This window comes from Corythoichthys intestinalis, chromosome 13 (assembly GCF_030265065.1).
Source record: "Corythoichthys intestinalis isolate RoL2023-P3 chromosome 13, ASM3026506v1, whole genome shotgun sequence".
NCBI lineage: Eukaryota > Metazoa > Chordata > Actinopteri > Syngnathiformes > Syngnathidae > Corythoichthys > Corythoichthys intestinalis.
The window spans coordinates 10,809,797-10,828,240 of record NC_080407.1 but is presented as its reverse complement, the minus strand read 5'-3'; the positions used below and the strand labels follow the sequence as shown (position 1 = coordinate 10,828,240).

The following is an 18,444-nucleotide window of genomic DNA, read 5'->3' as shown; positions in this document are numbered from 1 at the left end:
CATTTCAAGACAATAATCCACATATTCTTTCACCGCAACGATTTTTGGATTTGTGTTTTTAGTTTTTGAAAGAATCAACAAACCGCTCATATTTTGATAGCCTGTTTGTGTCAGAGGGAGCGCTCTGTTTTACGAGAGCAGCTCAGGCGTTACTTCTGGATTCGAGACTGCGAACGTCTTGTCACAGTGCTTATTTTGTCTAACTGGTAAGTCCACCATACCATTCATCAAAGTGTAGCAATTTTCATTTTAGGAAAAATAAAAATGAAAATAGAGTTATCACTTGATTGCTTTTTACTGTTTACGATGGCGGAAGAAAGTCCGTTTAAAAAACGTAACGAGGTTCCTTAATTTGTACTTAAATAATAGTCATTGTAGTCATGTATTTTATGGTTATGGATAAGGTTCGTTTAAATTTTTCGTCAACACGGATTTATAAGTGTGGATTCAGATATAATGCTGACACTCGGAAAGATGACACTATAGTACCATCAAACTCTGGGTGACAGTTAACCAACTAGAAGTTGGAATAAATAATAAAGTGGCAGCTGGTTAACTGTTTAAAAAAAATACGGGTGTGTGTTTCAGGTTGGCCGAAGTGGATTTATGATGCTGCGGACAGGAGGTTTATACACCTTATAGTTTTTTTCCTTATTCTGGGGTTTCTTCTTTTTGTGTGAGACAAAGTATCAACTATCCACGAACCAAATACGTATCTTTTTTCAGGTATTTTGAAGTTGGCAGCACTTCTCTCCACGCTCACCATCGTCATTTGTCTGATACTCCATTTTATGGAGATAAGGACGGACTTCTGGCAGAGAGGTGAGTGAGCGTTAGAACAGGAAGGTTGGCCATATAAATGCTAAAATCACTTGAACTTATTTTTAAAAATCTTTCAGATGTATCGGTGAATCTAGTGAACGAAGTGGGTAAGTATATTTTGCGTATTTAGACTTGCTGACATTTGATCACTGAAGTGAAAAGCTATCATCACTCAACAGCCAAACCAGTTCAACACAAATGCGGGCTTTCCAAGGCGTGTCCGGAAAAACATTTCGCTTTTAAGATGGCGAGTGGCGCGGCTAGCGTGGTTGGACCCAAAATGTGCCTTGAAGACAAAACGTAAGATATTACGACTTGGCTGTCATCGTCAATGCAATTCAGCACATGTCTTAATGTTTTATTATGGTGTTTATATAAGCAGGCGTGCTATCAAGTCAAACAATAGCTCTTCCCCACACACATCTCATTGATATACTCTAAATCTTTGCAGAATTATGAGCACCGTGAAGAACAACGTGGGACGAGGAATCAACATTGCTCTTGTCAATGGTAACGCCGCCTATTCGCATTTAAATAAAAAATAATAACACGTTTGCCTGCAACAATGAACAGCCCGTTGTACATTTACTTGTTACACAGGAAGAACGGGAGAAGTGTACAAGACTGATTCCTTTGACATGTGGGCAGGAAGTGAGTGTTGTATTAGTTTTTAGAATTTAAAAAACGTCAGCACAGAAAAGTGTAAATTCATCCTGTCCTAGACGTCGCCCCCCTCATCCAATTCCTGAAGGGAATCGAGGAAGGGACGGTGGTCATGATGGCCTCCTTCGATGATCCCTCTACTAAGTATACCACCACTTTGTCATCACGTGCACAAACCACCGCTGTTAACGGATGACATTTTGTTCATTTTTCTTCAGACTTAATGACGAAGCCCGGAAGCTGATCGCCGACCTGGGAAGCTCAGTTATCAATAAGTTGGGCTTCCGGGATAACTGGCTCTTTGTTGGAGGGAAAGGGATCAAGACCAAGAGTCCATTTGAGCAGGTAGTGTACGCTGAACTCTTGAATTGCAGAGCTCATCTGTGGTTTTGGGGAGATAGCTTTTAAACACCAAGCATAGGAGATTCAAGGGAGGGTTATTTTGTTCATGTCATTTGTGGCAGCACATCAAGAACAATGCAGAAACCAACAAGTTCGAGGGCTGGCCCGAGGTCCTGGAGATGGAAGGCTGCGTGCCACGGAGGGAAGACTGACCCTGTCTCACGCACTCCATTTGAGCCCTGCCGCTGACAATCTTCCAAAGAGCTCACAGTGGTAACGCCTAGGTGGAGCTCACAGATAAAGAAGGGACTTACAGTATCTGCTGCAATACCGTCGAACCTTAATGTAGTTGTAGTATTTTTATCAGCATTTTAATGATTGGACTGTCTGCTCAGCCTGCTAACCCGCCTTCTCCGTGAACCGAAGTGTACCAACGCCACTGTGAACTATGTAAATATATTTTATTATGAAGAGTTTAAATTAATTCTATGAACAATGTTTGTTTGTTGCTGGATGGTTTACTTGAGTTCGTTGTTACACAAACAGTCAGTATATAATGTTTATGATTAAGTATTCTTAGGTAATCTTCTCAAATCTTTATTTGCAAGTGGTTTAAAAAAAAAAATCACGTGAAAACTGTCACTTTTCTTCGGTTATAATGTGGCTCTAAAAAAGAGCATAAACGACACTGACTTTAAAAAAATTTTTTATTTTATGTCTAAATCTCAAATTAAAGCTTTTTATATGGTTTTATTCACGTTTGGTGGTGCTCTCGCTATTCCATTTTGTACTCATACGACGAAGGGAAATTGTTATGCAATATCTAAAAATTGTCGCTAGATGGCAATAAAGCAACATAAATGTTGGCGGAAAAAGCAGCAGTTACGCAATATATAACCACAGGGCGTCGCCAAAGGCATTCTGGTAAAACTTGTACCTCAACGGATACAACTTACACTATTCACAACTATTTTTATAATTTTCATATCTTAATTGCATTGCATTCGGTTGATCTATCAGAAAATACACCTTTAGATTAAATTAAGTGAATAGAGAGAAATATGCGTTATGATTTTTTTCCTGGTATATTTTTTGCATCCCTTATGTGCTGCATTCCCAAGGAATTGGAAAAAAATCACAACGCTCTAACCTGCACGCTCAACTCAGATGCCTAACATCAACAAGTTTAACAAATGCATTTATGAGGGAATTGCACGTATGACCAGCCAATGGACTTCATAGGGCACACTAGTTGATGCAATATAGGTGAAACCCCAGTGTTGCGCTCAATGAGCAACCATAAAGAGAAGAGGGTTGTACTACTTCTTCCCTTTTTCTCTGTGTGCTAAACAAAGATGGCCATTACACCAGAGTTCAGCCAAGGTTTGAACCCTCACCTCTGGACTCTGACCCAGAGGGTCAACTTAACCCTGCTGCACAGCAACTGGACCAAAACAACCTCCACACATGCCAAAAAAACTCCAATGTCAAACCTAATTTCACGTCAACAAAACACCGGTTTATTGTATCTTACTGTAGGGTTTTTTTGGGGGGCAAGTAATATGGCATTTTTCACATAAAACTAATTAACTATAATAATAATATTCAATATACAGTGCCCTCTCATACAAAAATACACACGGTTCCAGGCTTCAACTGGGACCGTGTGCTTTGGTCAGATGAGACCAAGATTGAGCTTTTTGGCAACAAACACTCAAAGTGGGTCTGGTGTGCCAAGAAAGATCCGCATGCTGAAAAGCACCTCATACCCACTGTGAAGTAGGGGGGGTGGGTCAGTGATGCTGTGGGGCTGTTTCGCTTCCAAAGGCTCTGGGAACCTTGTTAGGGTGCATGGCATCATGAATGCTTTGAAATACCCCGACATTTTATATCAAAATCTGTTGCCCTCTGCCCAAAAGCTGAAGATGGGTCGTCACTGGGTCTTTCAGCAAGACACTGACCCTAAACATATGGCCAAATCTACACAGAAATGGTTCACCAGACACAAAATCAAGCTCCTCCCATGGCCATCTCAGTCCCCAGACCTTGTTTTGTTGGCAAAAGGGGGTTGTACAAAGTATTAACACCAGGGGTGCTAATAATTGTGACACACATTATTTGATGTCAAATAATTTTTTCTTTATGTGGGATTTTTTCCCCACTGAATGAATGCACTTGTATTGAAGGTTGGATTTTTCTCTTTTTTTCCATTAAGGTCCCATATTATTTGAATTTAAAAAAATATTAGAAGCTAAAAAACACGTTTTTCAGGGGTGCCAATAATTATGGAGGGCACTGTACGTTTATAGTTTTATTTACCCTTTTAATTCTATATAATAATGATTAATTTTACTTGTATTTCACCTCGTTCCTAAAAAGAAATGACTTCATATCAATATTGACACTTTAAAAAAACACTCATAGTTGCTCGATAAATATTTTTCACACAGAAAAATATTGTTCTTGGAGATATAACCCTTTATTGTTATCAGATGTTCACTTTATTCCCGACAAATAATCTGCTTTAGTGCTTATGTTTATGTTGAGTCTACTCTTTTGGCTTAATTACAGCAAATTCACTTCATGTTTTGGTTCCCAACACCCACCTGCCATCCATTTTCTTCCTTCCCTAAAATAAACACTGGCGGTTACTACATTAAAATCCACATAGCCGCTCCTCTAATCTGGCCTTCATCTGATAGCGGAACCCCGAACTGAGCCCCACCCTTATGTTTACCATTTCAAAAAGTATTTTTTTCCAGTGGGGTTACTAAAATGCCCCCCTTTTATAGCCCCTCCTTAATAACCTTCATGCTCTTGCCTTCCATTCCAATCCTGTAATTCCCTCCCCCCAACACATATACACACGGCAAAGTAGACAGCTGCGTTTCCACAGTGTATAATCTGTGGGAAAAGGCTGCTGACCTCAGCACAGACAGACACTCAGCCTGATCGATATCTGATCATGTGGATGGCTTCACGCCGACACACATGCATGAATATATCCCTATAAAAAATGTAGGAAACTATGAAGTGAGTGAAGTTGCTGAGCATGATGCTACAGTGGATTAAATGGATACTGTGAATAAATAAACTAAAGGAGAGTTAAGTATTTTGTTTGAGCAGGAATTTGTTACAAAATGCTTGAAAAACGCTGCACAGGACAAAGTCATCCTCCGTAAAAGTGTAATTTCGGACTATTTTCTTCAATCCTACAAGCACGTGGGCCGACCACCAAAGGGGTCTCCATTCATTATGCAACAGTCTAGACGAGCAGCTCAGCACAACATAGTACACAGTAGTGGAAATGTCAGCAATGATCACGTCTGCGGGGTTTAAGGAGAATGCCTACATGGGGAACAAACGCCTTGCTTGGCAAGCCTGGTTGAAATTAACACTTTTCATCTGCAAATCTACAAATTCTGAGCAAATTCACATGAAATTTTACATAATTTTCCAGAGCAGATTACCGAGAAATCTCCACGCAGCCAATGTTATGATCTGCTCAATATAAAGCTCGACACTTTTAGAACACGTGATGGGACTTTTACATGGCTGGGTTCTGAATTGACTTTCCACAAGAGTCCATCGCGTGAACTGTATACATTGTAGGTGATGGTATGTTGCACTTCACCCCGCTCCTGTACAAACATCTCCGACGTATACGGTGAATAAATGTCACATGTGCTCCTTCTCTTACTCTAAATATTACTATAGTACCAGGGAATTCATACCGACCAAATTTTATGTTGTAAAAAGAAAGGCTTCGGGGGATGAATTTTCACTGAAATTCTGAGCATTTTGAGTATAACATAAAGGAAACTTAATAAATGTCAACAATTTGAACCCCCTCACACAGTGTGTTCTTCTGCGTGAACAGTGTAATCCTAAGGGTAAACATGGAGGTCAGTGAACTTTTGGAGGGTGTCTTCATCTTCATACTTCATCAACCAATCAGAATCACCTGACGCCAGGTGAGCCGAGGAGGGAGGCGGGACCTTTGGCAAAACAAGCAGGTGTGTGATAAAATATGTGTCAGTGGGTGTGGAAATTGGGTAGATATTTCGTGAGGGTTGGTCAAACCTGTTCCCCTTTTGCCACGGCTTTATTTTTGTGTGTTTTCATTTCTTGTGCACATACCTTTGTTTGTTCGGGCGCGCACACACAACTTTCCTGATCCCTGCCCTTCATAACAAAGGTGATACGTGAGCTGTGCCGTAACCCTACACTGCTTGGCTACCACCCAAGCCAGCTCCACCCAGCGGTTCCTTTTGGTCATACAGCGTGAGAATTCCTTAAATTCAATCAAGAATAAATCTCATTACCGGATGGAGCAAACACAAACAACTGGGTGGGAATTGTTTTCAGCATGAGGCCTCAGAGCCCATCTTAAAAGACTGGAAAAATAGATCTCCATTTACATTATTATGCCACCTCACATTCAAACCCGTGATTTTCTCAGGGATCTGCTATCTCCAGTAATAGGAACATGTCAGCTGATAATTATAGCATACTAGAGCGGATGCTAGCCCAGTCCTGCAGAGTCGTACTGTACTTAAACATACAGTGGGGCAAATAAGTATTTAGTCAACCACTAATTGTGCAAGTTCTCCCACTTGAAAATATTTGAGAGGCCTGTAATTGTCAGCATGGGTAAACCTCAACCATGAGAGACAGAATGTGTACAAAAAAAAAAACAGAAAATCACATTGTTTGATTTTTAAAGAATTTATTTGCAAATCATGGTGGAAAATAAGTTTTTGGTCAATACCAAAAGTTCATCTCAATACTTTGTTATGTACCCTTTTTTGGCAATAACAGAGGCCAAATGTTTTCTGTTACTCTTCACAAGCTTTTCACACACTGTTGCTGGTATTTTGGCCCATTCCTCCATGCAGATCTCCTCTAGAGCAGTGATGTTTTGGGGCTGTCGTTGGGCAACACGGACTTTCAACTCCCTCCACAGATTTTCTATGGGGTCAAGATCTGGACACTGGCTATGCCACTCCAGGACCTTGAAATGCTTCTTGCGAAGCCACTCCTTTGTTGCCCTGGCTGTGTGTTTGGGATCATTGTCATGCTGAAAGACTCAGCCACGTCTCATCTTCAATGCCCTTGCTGATGGAAGGAGATTTTCACTCAAAATCTCTTGATACATGGCCCCATTCATTCTTTCCTTTACACAGATCAGTCGTCCTGGTCCCTTTGCAGAAAAACAGTCCCAAAGCATGATGTTTCCAACCCCATGCTTCACAGTGGGTGTGGTGTTCTTCGGATGCAATTCAGTATTCTTTCTCCTCCAAACACGAGAACCTGTGTTTTTACGAAAAAGTTCTATTTTGGTTTCATCTGACTATAACACATTCTCCCAGTCCTCTTCTGGATCATCCAAATGCTCTCTCGCGAACTGCAGACGGGCCTGGACGTGTACTGGCCTCAGAAGGGGGACACGTCTAGCAGTGCGGGATTTGAGTCCCTGGCGGCGCATTGTGCTACTGATAGTAGCCTTTGTTACTGTGGTCCCAGCTCTCTGTAGGTCATTCAGTAGGTCCCCCCGTGTGGTTCTGGGATTTTTTTCTCACTGTTCTTGTTATCATTTTGACGCCACGGGGTGAGATCTTGCATGGAGCCCCAGATCGAGGGAGATTATCAGTGGTCTTGTATGTCTTCCATTTTCTAATAATTGCTCCCACAGTTGATTTCTTTACACTAAGCGTTTTACCTATTGCAGATTCAGTCTTCCCAGCCTGGTGCAGGTCTACAATTTTGTCTCTGGTGTCCTTCGACAGCTCTTTGGTCTTATCCATAATAAAGTTCGGGGTGTGACTGACTGAGGTTGTGGACAGGTGTCTTTGATACCGATAATGAGTTAAAACAGGTGCCATTAATACAGGTAATGAGTGGAGCCCCGTTAGACCGCGTTAGAAGTTAGACCTCTTTGACAGCCAGAAATCTTGCTTGTTTGTAGGTGACCAAATACTTATTTTACACTGTAATTTGGAAATAAATTCTTTAAAAATCAAACAATGTATTTTTCTGTTTTTTTCTCCACATTCTGTCTCTCATGGTTGAGGTTTACCCATGTTGACAATTACAGGCCTCTCTAATCTTTTCAAGTAGGAGAACTTGCACAATTGGTGGTTGACTATATCCTTATTTGCCCCACTGTAGCCTTAATTTACAACTGTACTGATGGATAGATATCAAGCATTGCTTTGCATGATATTTCAGCAATGATATACATGTATACATATTAATAACATTCCTGGATTCCCTGCAGTTTTTTGAGGGGCTAATGCAAGTATAAGCCATTCGAGAGGCACACAACATATTGTCCCTGAGGATCTCACTTTCACTGCATTCACAAGCAAGCGCATTGAGTAACGATTTAAGCTCCAATTGTATCTAAAAGCTCGTAGTGTCCTTGGGGTTAAAGTGCAAATTGTATTGAGAAATCAGGTTGTTATTGAGGTTAGTACAAGATGAGGATCTGGAACCGGAGATTGAGCACAGATGTGCGCTAAAAACGACAAGGCTTTCAGTTCTGCTATCTGGCTCGTCCATTTCTCTTGCTTAAGTATATCACGTGTATCAATGTATACATCTAACCTGATCACCAACGCTATTGTTTCTTTGTTGTGAAACTGAGGAAGCCCAACTTCTGCTTTTGGTCAAGTGTTGTTTTGATTAGAGAAGACAACTTGCATATGATTTCAGAAGAGTTTGAGGAACCAAGTGTCTATGAGGCAACTAGAATTGTGCATATCTGTGTGCGTTGTCCAGAGGTCAGTTGGTGTGCAGCCAATCTTAAAAGGCCAATTCACATGCTCCTGTGACGGCCCCGTTGATGAATACACTCAATGTTCCACCTTGTCCATGTTCCACAAGGCTACTAATGTAATTGAAAAATCATCCAGGTCAAATTCATGTTCCCCGCTTTACGCATGAATATAATTTAACTAGATGATCAGGTATTATGACTTAATTTATTTGGTCATCCTATGTCCTGTATTTTGGGGGGAAAAAAACAACAGGGACTTTTCATCGGTTGCTTGTGTTCACTTGTGTTTACAGACTTTTCAAGCGTATTGTCTCGGATCACGAGAGGAGCCACGCTTTTCCCACGCGCCCACGCCGTTCCAGTTCTGTGCCAGCCTTGTTTGGCACAGCACACAAATAAAGAGGCCCTTTTGAGGCCTCGGCGGACTGCCCAGCCAGGGGTCGGGGCTAGCCGGCTAATAACAAGCTGGCTATTATGACGGCGAGACAGATGCACGTTGATTTGTCGAGCGTTTTGTTGTTCAGTGACAAGGCCTGGCGTGTGTGTGTGCGTGGACACTCATCAAATGCTCATTGTTGATGATGTCAGCAATGTGGGTCAATGGAGTTCTACCCCTGCCCAATGCACTTTTTGACCTACCCTCAAGAGATGTCTGTATGCGGGTTACTGACGAATTCGGGAAAGTTAGCATCTCAGGGGAAGCGGCTAGGTTATATTTATGGTGTCATCTGGTAAACTAGCTTAACTGTAATATTGCTGTGCGGATTTACAGCGGGGCAAATAAGTATTTAGTCAACCACTAACTGTGCAAGTTCTCCCACTTGAAAATATTAGAGAGGCCTGTAATTCGCAACATGGGTAAACCTCAACCATGAGAGACAGAATGTGGATAAAAAGCAGAAAATCACATTGTTTGAATTTATTTGCAAATGGTGGAAAATCAGTATTTGGTTAATACCAAAAGTTAATCTCAAAACGTTATGTACCCTTTGTTGGCAATAACGGAGGCCAAACGTTTTCTGTAACTCTTCACAAGCTTTTCACACACTGTTGCTGGTATTTTGGCCCATTCCTCCATGCAGATCTCCTCTAGAACAGTAATGTTTTGGGGCTGTCGTTGGACAACACGGACTTTTAACTCCCTCCACAGATTTTCTATGAGGTTGAGATCTAGAGACTGCTTCTTACGAAGCTACTCCTTTGTTGCCTTGGCTGTGTGTTTGGGACCATTGGCATGCTGAAAGACCCAGCCACGTCTCATTTTCAACTGCAGACAGGCCTGGACGTGTACTGGCCTCAGCAGGGGGACACGTCTGGCAGTGCAGGATTTGAGTCCCTGGCGGCGCATTGTGTTACTGTGTGTGTAGGTCCCCCCCGTGTGGTTCTGGGATTTTTGCTCACCGTTCTTGTTATCATTTTGACGCCACGGGGTGAGATCTTGCATGGAGCCCCAGATGGAGGGAGCTTATCAGTGGTTTTGTATGTCTTCCAATTTTTAATATTTGCTCCCACAGTTGATTTCCTTACACCAAATGTTTTACCTATTGCAGACAGCTCTTTGGTCTTGGCCATAGTGGAGTTTGGAGTGTGACTGACTGGGGTTGTGGACAGGTGTCTTTTATACCGATAATGAATTAAAACAGGTAACATCAAAACGGGTAACGAGTGGAGCCTCGTTAGACCTCGTTAGAAGAAATTAGACCTCTTTGACAGCCAAAAATCTTGCTTGCTTGTAGGTGACCAAATACTTATTTTCCACTCGAATTTGGAAATAGATTCTTTAAAAATCAAAAAATGTGATTTTCTGTTGGTTTTTTTTTTCACATTCTGTCTCTCATGGTTTTGAAGTTTACCCATGTTGACAATTACATGCCTCCCTAATATTTTCAAGTAGGAGAACTTGCACAATCGGTGATTGACCATAATATTTGCCCCACTGTATACCCGTGTGTCATTCTTGTTACTATGCATGAAGGTCACCTTTACATCGCTCTTCGACAGATAATTAGCTTTAACAAAGCGTGACCATTTCTGCTAAGAAATGCGACAACCCTGATAACCCCTACGCATCAAGGAACGACGCACACACTTAGACACACAGGACAGGTCATAGCCATCCTCTTTCACCATTCGCGTAAATCCCATATTCCCTCAACGAGACCCCATCAGAGTTATCCCTTTAGCTGTGACACTCGGTATGCTTCGGGAAGCTGATAGACTCTACATTCCGGTAATCTCTGTCCGACATTTTTTTTTTTACCCGCACCCTTGGCTCACCTCCAATGATAGCTTCAGCCTCCAAAGCCCACACATTACATAAAGCAAGTGTGCATGTATACACCAACGCATGTTGTAAAGCTACAGCATTTTTCTTAATGCTTTCCATACTGTACAGATTTTGCCACTGTTGTAATTAATATTCAAGTTGGCACCATGAAATAAAATATAAAAAAGTATTTAAAGTAGCGTACAAACAGTAAGCCTGTTTAGATTCCATCCTTCCATTCACTTGTCCCTGGTGCATGGCCCTGTGATGGCTTTATCACTTATTCATAAGATTTCTGAGGTCAGGGCTTGTATCATTTATAATCTTATACCTTTGCATGGCCGTGAGCAGACAGACTAATGACATAAATTGTGAAACCGATGGATGGATTTCACAGGTTCCCCCTAAAACCTTGTAGAAAGTCTTTCTTGAAGAGTTAAAACAACTTCATTAGTGTTAGTGTCCTTCAGTGTGGTTCTGCAATAACTAACGGGGCCTGTGTCGATTTATCTAAAGCCATGGGCCTGTGATTGCTGTATTGACACTTGGCCCACGTGCCATGTCTTCTACAGTATTAGAAGCTCCCACCACCAGCTCAAAAGCAGCCACTCGCTTTTACCCGAGAGACTCCCGTCGGCGTGTGACGCTAATAAATTTAGCAGAACGCACATCAAGTCGGCCCCGCGGCGCCATCGATCGAAGGGATGACATCATGGCGCTCTCCGCTCGGTCCGTTATTTCCCAGATGGAAGCAAAGTGATGCAGGAGGAGGGGCCGCAGAGATCCTCTTTCAAGATCTTATCTGGAGCGAACAGCGCATGACGCAATGACATTGGCGACGTATTGTGACAACAGTTCACATGCTAACAAATATGAAGGATTGTGTGGTTTAGTCATTATATTTGAATGCCAAGAAATGATAACAGGTTTGCCAACATTGGTGTGACGATCCATCCAAATTGGGATTGTTTGGCCTTTGAAGTGGCCAAAGGTTTTTTAATTGGAATGTAGCTTTTGACCTCCAGTTCCCCGACTTTGATCTAGCAGATTATATTACTGTGATTGTATTCTCACTATGCCGCTACACCCTTGTGTTAATGATTCTGCAAGATTTGTCCGGGCGCACCTTTGCCACCTATCACTCTATTCCTGTAAATCTCACGCATGTTTTGCAATCTGAGCAATTTGAAATGACCCGGCCAGTTGTTGTTGTTGTTTTGAGCAAGGTTGTTCACGACTAAGATATTTTTGCGTTGCTCTTGTCACATGCATTCCATGAATGGAATACTATAATGTTGCTATATTTATGACTTCATGCATGACCCCTACGGGGTTTTCAATGTCTCGACAGTTAAAGACAATATATCTCTTGACGGGATGTATTTATATGCATCCCTGCTTCTTCTCCAGGATAATATGGCTGATGTGCATTCACACTTGAAGATTAAAGACCCTCCTGATGTTTCCATCTCATTGCCAGATCCATCAAACAGAACAAAGATGAAGACATTCCCTCAGGCCTCAGCTATGCATCTGAGCAGGTTCCCCCGGTCAATATTTGTTTCACCTTGCCAACTATTAATCTCCTGTCGTGTAAAAGATGTGACATTTAATTACATATGGATTAAGTATTCCAGGAATGTAGGAAGTATGGAAAATCACGTCAACAAGATGAACGAACGCTCGGTTAGTGAGACAGATGGATTAGCCCGGCCGCGCCGTCAGATGATCACTTGGTTTTGTCGGACAGCGGGTGTCTCTGTGTTCCACTAATGCAGCGTTACAGGAAAAAAAAAACGGGAGGGTGATTTCAACTCCTACTGGGAAAGGTACAAAGGAATGCAACACCAACTATTTGTATGTAAAGTTTATGCAAATAAATATGTGGTGATGTCAATGAATGTCGGAAAGAAGATCAAGGATGCAAATGGAAAAAAACCACTGACACTCAAAATTCTGTCAAAAAACTTCAAGCAGTAGCATGCATCATGATAAAGGGTTGGCCCATGTTTTGTTGAACTCCTGTAACATTTTGACATCAGGCTTTGTAAGATTCCAATAGATACAAATGCAGAAATTAAGATCTGGTTTGAATTAGGCAGATGACAGCAAGAAGGCTCTTCTTCATTTTCTTCTCAGATTCTTATTCCCACTTGAAGTAGGTCAGCCCCCTTCCATTTTTCGTTCTTTACCATTTCCTGGCAGCACTCCCTGCCCTGTATAATCCCGAACCAGAAGTACCCCACTATTTAAATGAGGTTCAGATGCTTTGATTCTACTTCAAGCTACTGTAATGTCTCGCTCTCCTTTGTGCTTTTCTCCTCTGTACCTCACACCATCCTTCCTGGCATATTCATCAATGTCGTTGCGCCCAAAAATTACACATTTAATGTAACCCTTGCTCATACGTCTTCCTGATAGCGTTTGGAGCCTGCATATCAGACGGTTTGGTTAATTCCCCGATTAATGGGGCTGGAAGTAATTCTGAAGGACGCATTTGACAAGACGAATGGCTTCCAACTGCAATCACTGAGTTGTGGGATCTGTGAAATGTCCTCAAGCATATTTCTCAGAGATGCATTGTAAGTACCTCTTGGACAATCTCAGGGCCAGTGCAGCTAAGGCCTGAATTTGTGAGGTGTTTGCAAATACTCCACTAAAAGACCCACGAGCGCTGTCATCATGTTGTCATTTTGCCCATCTCAGAGTGTGCTGGTATTGAAGATCTGCGTCTATTTATCTTACTTTGCCATGGAGGAGATGAATAAATTATATTTGCAACATGGAAGAGGTGGAATGGATTTTTAAACTCTACTTCTCACCATCAAAGACGTTCAGTCATGGCGACAGTTGGATGACGATGCCTCGACCAATTACACTCACCTTTGATCATCTACAACCTAACCTTCATATACACGTGCTGGAAAACTAATTTCTTCAGATTTAAATATCTCAAAAAAAGAATAAGTCAGGTTTGCAATAGTATCCTACTAATCTTCAAAGTATGCCTGTTTTACAATATGCTAACACTGTCCCTAACTTTACTAACTATGTCAAGCAAGGAATTGCCGTCATAAATACACATGGCTGGCCAAAGAGCTCTGTTCTTGTAAGGTGACAATGGATTTAGTCTAGACTCAAACGTGTGTCTGGCCACTTTGACAGGCGTCCTTTTGGGTTGGGCTGTAAATGCAACCATTTGTGTTTGCACAAATGGGCAGCATGTACAAGAATAAGCTTAACAGGAACCTAACGACCGTATTTCATAAACAAATATATTCAAGATCCTTCTTTTAGTGTGCTTTCCTTGTATGGATACATTGCATTTTTCAAAAGATCCAGGGGCTACTAAGAATTTTTTCACCTACATTTTAAAATATATTATGTTCATTCGTTCATGCATTTGTCCATTCCCTTTCTGCCTTGCAAATTACAATGCATAACATTAGCTGCTGTCACTGCACGAATGAAAAGCTGAAAGCAGGTCATTAAAAAAACATTGGATAAACAGTCTGATCTCGTCACATCTTATCTGGTGACTGATAAACACCAGAGTGCGCCCCCCTATGAAGATACTATCGGCTTGTCCTTCAATGGGCCATTTTGGCCTCCAATGGTGCTAAGCGGCATGCCAACAGCTTTTTACAAAGCCCATTGCCGTCCTCTGTCACCTTCTGGCTAAGTGGAGACATTGCTGACGGGCAGCGGATTAGATGCCAGGAATTGAATGTAAAAGTAAACAAGAAGCGCCACCTCCACAGTGGTTTCCATTCCTCTAAACAAGGCAACTTCATACCAAAATGGATGGCTTCTTGTTTCACATTGGGCATGCGCTTTTGAGACACCATCGACAAAATATTTACAGTAGGGCAAATAAGTATTTAGTCAACCACAAATTGTGCAAGTTATCCCACTTGAAAATATTAGAGAGGCCTGTATTTGTCAACATGGGTAAACCTCAACCATGAGAGACAGAATGTGGGAAAAAAACCTAGAAAATCACATTGTTTGATTTTTAAAGAATTTATTTGCAAATCATGATGGAAAATAAGTATTTGGTCAATACCAAAAGTTCATCTCAATACTTTGTTATGTGCCCTTTGTTGGCAATAACGGAGGCCAAACATTTTCTGTAACTCTTCACAAGCATTTCACACACTGTTGCTGGTATTTTGGCCCATTCCTCCATGCAGATCTCCTCTAGAGCAGTGATGTTTTGGGGCTGTCGTTGGGCAACACGGACTTTCAACTCCCTCCACAGATTTTCTATGGGGTTGAGATCTGGAGACTGTCCCTTTGTTGCCCTGGCTGTGTATTTGGGATCATTGTCATGCTGAACGACCCAGCCACGTCTCATCTTCAATGCCCTTGCTGATGGAAGGAGATTTTTAATCAAAATCTCTCCATAAATGGCCCCATTCATTCTTTCCTTTACACAGATTAGTCGTTCTGGTCCCTCTGCAGAAAAACAGCCCCAAAGAATGATGTTTCCATCCCAATGCTTTACAGTGGGTATGTTGTTCTTCGGATGCAATTCAGTATTCTTTCTCCTCCAAACACGAGAACCTGTGTTTTTACCAAAAAGTTCTATTTTGGTTTCATCTGACCATAACACATTCTCCCAGTCTTCTTCTGGATTATCCAAATGCTCTCTAGCGAACCGCAGACGGGCCTGGACGTGTACTTTCTTCAGCAGGGGGACACGTCTGGCAGTGCAGGATTTGAGTCCCTGGTAGCACATTGTGTTACTGATTGTAGCCTTTGTTACTGTGGTCCAAGCTCTCTGTAGGTCATTCACTAGGTCCCACCGTGTGGTTCTGGGATTTTTACTTACCATTCTTATTATCATTTTGACGCCACGGGGTGACATCTTGCATGGAGCCCAGATCGAGGGAGATTATCAGTGGTCTTGTATTTCTTCCATTTTCTAATAATTGCTCCCACAGTTGATTTCTTTACACCAAGCGTTTTACCTATTGCAGATTCAGTCTTCCCACCCTGGTGCAGGTCTACAATTTTGTCTCTAGTGTCCTTCGACAGCTCTTACGTCTTGGCCATAGTGGAGTTTGGAGTGTGACTGACTAAAGTTGTGGACAGGTGTCTTTTATACCGATAATGAGTTAAAACAGGTGCCATTAATACAGGTAACGAGTGGAGGCTCATTAGACCGCGTTAGAAGAGGTTAGAAGAAGTTTGACCTCTTTGACAGCCAGAAATCTTGCTGTTTGTAGGTTACCAAATACTTATTTTCCACTCTAATTTGGAAATAAATTCTTTAAAAATCAAACAATGTGATTTTCTGTTTTTTTTTCCACATTCTGTCTCTCATGGTTGAGGTTTACCCATGTTGACAATTACAGGCCTCTCTAACCTTTTCAAGTAGGAGAACTTGCACAATTGGTGGTTGACTAAATACTTATTTGCCCCACTGTATACGAAAGTCAATGTGAATCTTTAAAAGTTAATTATACTACAGACTTCAAAATGGCTATTCCAATATTACTTAATGGAAGTCTGTCAGTCCATCTTCATTGTCCCTCATTTCGTCATGTTCCATCTTGCTTTTCCAGCACCTGTACGGCCCCCGCAGGCCTTCAATTTCCTGAGTGCCGCAACCGCCTCTTATTTAATTAGTCTAGATATAGCGTTCTGGGTGGGGCGTGTCAGAATGTGGATCATAAGAGTTGGGGTGGGGAGGGTGTTGTTGTTGTCTTCCGTCATTCTATATAGCTTCTATACGGTCCAGTGCTGACAACTGGAGATTATCTGTCTTTGTCGCCACATCCCCAAGAGCCTCGGCAGCCATATGTTGAGAATATCGGATGAATGCGAAGGTATGACATTCCGTAGCCTCGCACAAACACCACCATTGTGTCGTAGCAAGGGTCAAGCCAAGAAAATGTGAAGCTAATTCATTCTCTATCATTCCACAGTTTAATAATGTGCCTTTTTCATGACTTTCTTCAGGCTTCTGTTAAGCTAAATTTACCTTACAGATTGGCACTACTGTCTGCTGTTGTATACGTGCATTTATGTTAGTTTTTAAAGGACATGTTTACAGTAAATGTATACACAGCCTGAGTCAGGGTCTGTTCGGCCTTATCAAGTGTTTTTGATGTCTTTGGACATCACCATGGCAACACATGTGCTGTGCGTACACCCGTTTTCCACCCACACAGGCACACACATACACAGACCTCAAAGAACCCAGCAGCACCATATTTCAACTCCTTTATCCAATTATCATCTTAAAGGTTGCAGAGGCAAAAACGAAACCGGAGCTTTACAGGCTTCATTATCTTGACGCGGACCCACCGCAGCACCTCCTACATGTCTAGGCATGCCCCGTGACTCCAGTCGGCCTCCTTGATTGCGGTCGGCGTGTCTTCACAGGACAAACAGTTCTTGGCCACAGAAGTTCAAGGGCATGTTTTCACACTTGGTTGCGGAAAATAATAATTTCGTTGTTGCTTCTTCCCTCTAATAGTATTTAGAAAACCTATTGCTGAAGGTGATGATGAAAATTTTCTGAAACTGCACTCTTAGCATTAAAGAACATGTGACGCCCTACTCAATTCCAGCATCCATGGGATCAAGGGAGGCAATCCAACCAAGGCATTTTGAGGGGAATACACTAATATTAAACAATCTATATGAAGTGAAAATGGAATTTAAAATGAAATAAATGCAATCACATAGCTCTCCAAACAAACATGGGCACATTCTGTGACACCTGTCGGAGTGCACAGGAACATGTAAAATCATCTTTAATCCCACACACTCAATAAATGATCACAAATGAATTCTCTGTCATGTACTGACTAACGTACAGGATGCACACATTCACTATACGAGGATAATAGGATATACAAATGCTGAACACTTCCCACAAGTGGCACGATGGCGCCACCAAAATGTGTACTTTCTGACAATATAAAACATTCTGACAACAAAACTTTTTGACAGTGGGAAAAAAAAAAGTATAATGAAACTATGCTGACATTTGAGTTTTCTTGTTGTATGACGCATTGTTCATGTGACTCATTCTAGCCGCTCAAGTACACATACTGCCGACCAGTGTTGTTTTTGACAGCTCTTTTGGTTTTCGTCTTAGTCCTAGTCTTTTGGACAATAATACATATTAGTCTTAGTCATATTTTAGTACTCAAAATGTGTGTCTTTGTCTAGTTTTTGTTGACGAAAAGAATAATTTCGTGTAGTTGTATACGACGTTTATTAAAAATGTTTTCGTCTGTAAATTTTGTAAAAATTACTTCAAAAATAAAGGTTTCCAACTATTTTGAATGAACATTGACAGATAAGTACATATTGTAGCGTCTACAAGGCCAATTTGGGGGTAATACATACTCAGCAGTAAAACAGTACATTATTTTAAATTAATTATACCCACCTTTATGCTACGAACTGTATGTAAAAGAGACAAAAAAAGTTGTCCGAGAGTTTAAGTGGACGCTCGCTGTTAACATTAGCCTAATGCTAACGCAAATGCTATGCTAACGTTACGAATTACATTTAGTGTGTGATGATCAATCAGTACAACCCTTTAAAG

At 41.5% G+C, this 18,444-nt stretch overlaps 2 protein-coding genes across 9 annotated transcripts in view; one reads left to right on the top strand and one right to left on the bottom strand.

Moving 5' to 3' along the window:
- Window positions 1-18,444, bottom strand: part of impdh1b (IMP (inosine 5'-monophosphate) dehydrogenase 1b) — a 145,763-nt gene that overhangs the window by 68,533 nt on the left and 58,786 nt on the right. The gene's annotated exons all lie outside the window — the stretch shown is intronic.
- fam3c (FAM3 metabolism regulating signaling molecule C) lies at window positions 59-2,552 on the top strand. Its single transcript, XM_057856376.1, has 10 exons — window positions 59-206; window positions 589-625; window positions 727-822; window positions 900-929; window positions 1,002-1,122; window positions 1,274-1,332; window positions 1,423-1,473; window positions 1,545-1,629; window positions 1,704-1,830; window positions 1,950-2,552. Exons 2-10 carry the CDS (start codon window positions 607-609, stop codon window positions 2,037-2,039), a joined length of 678 nt encoding a protein of 225 aa, XP_057712359.1. The 5' UTR covers window positions 59-206; window positions 589-606; the 3' UTR covers window positions 2,040-2,552.

Excerpts from the sequence above, each read along its gene's own strand:
- fam3c (XM_057856376.1), top strand. Across the intron at positions 823-899 it reads GACGGACTTCTGGCAGAGAG|ATGTATCGGTGAATCTAGTG; the intron begins GTGAGTGAGCGT and ends AAAATCTTTCAG. Across the intron at positions 1,831-1,949 it reads CCAAGAGTCCATTTGAGCAG|CACATCAAGAACAATGCAGA; the intron begins GTAGTGTACGCT and ends CATTTGTGGCAG.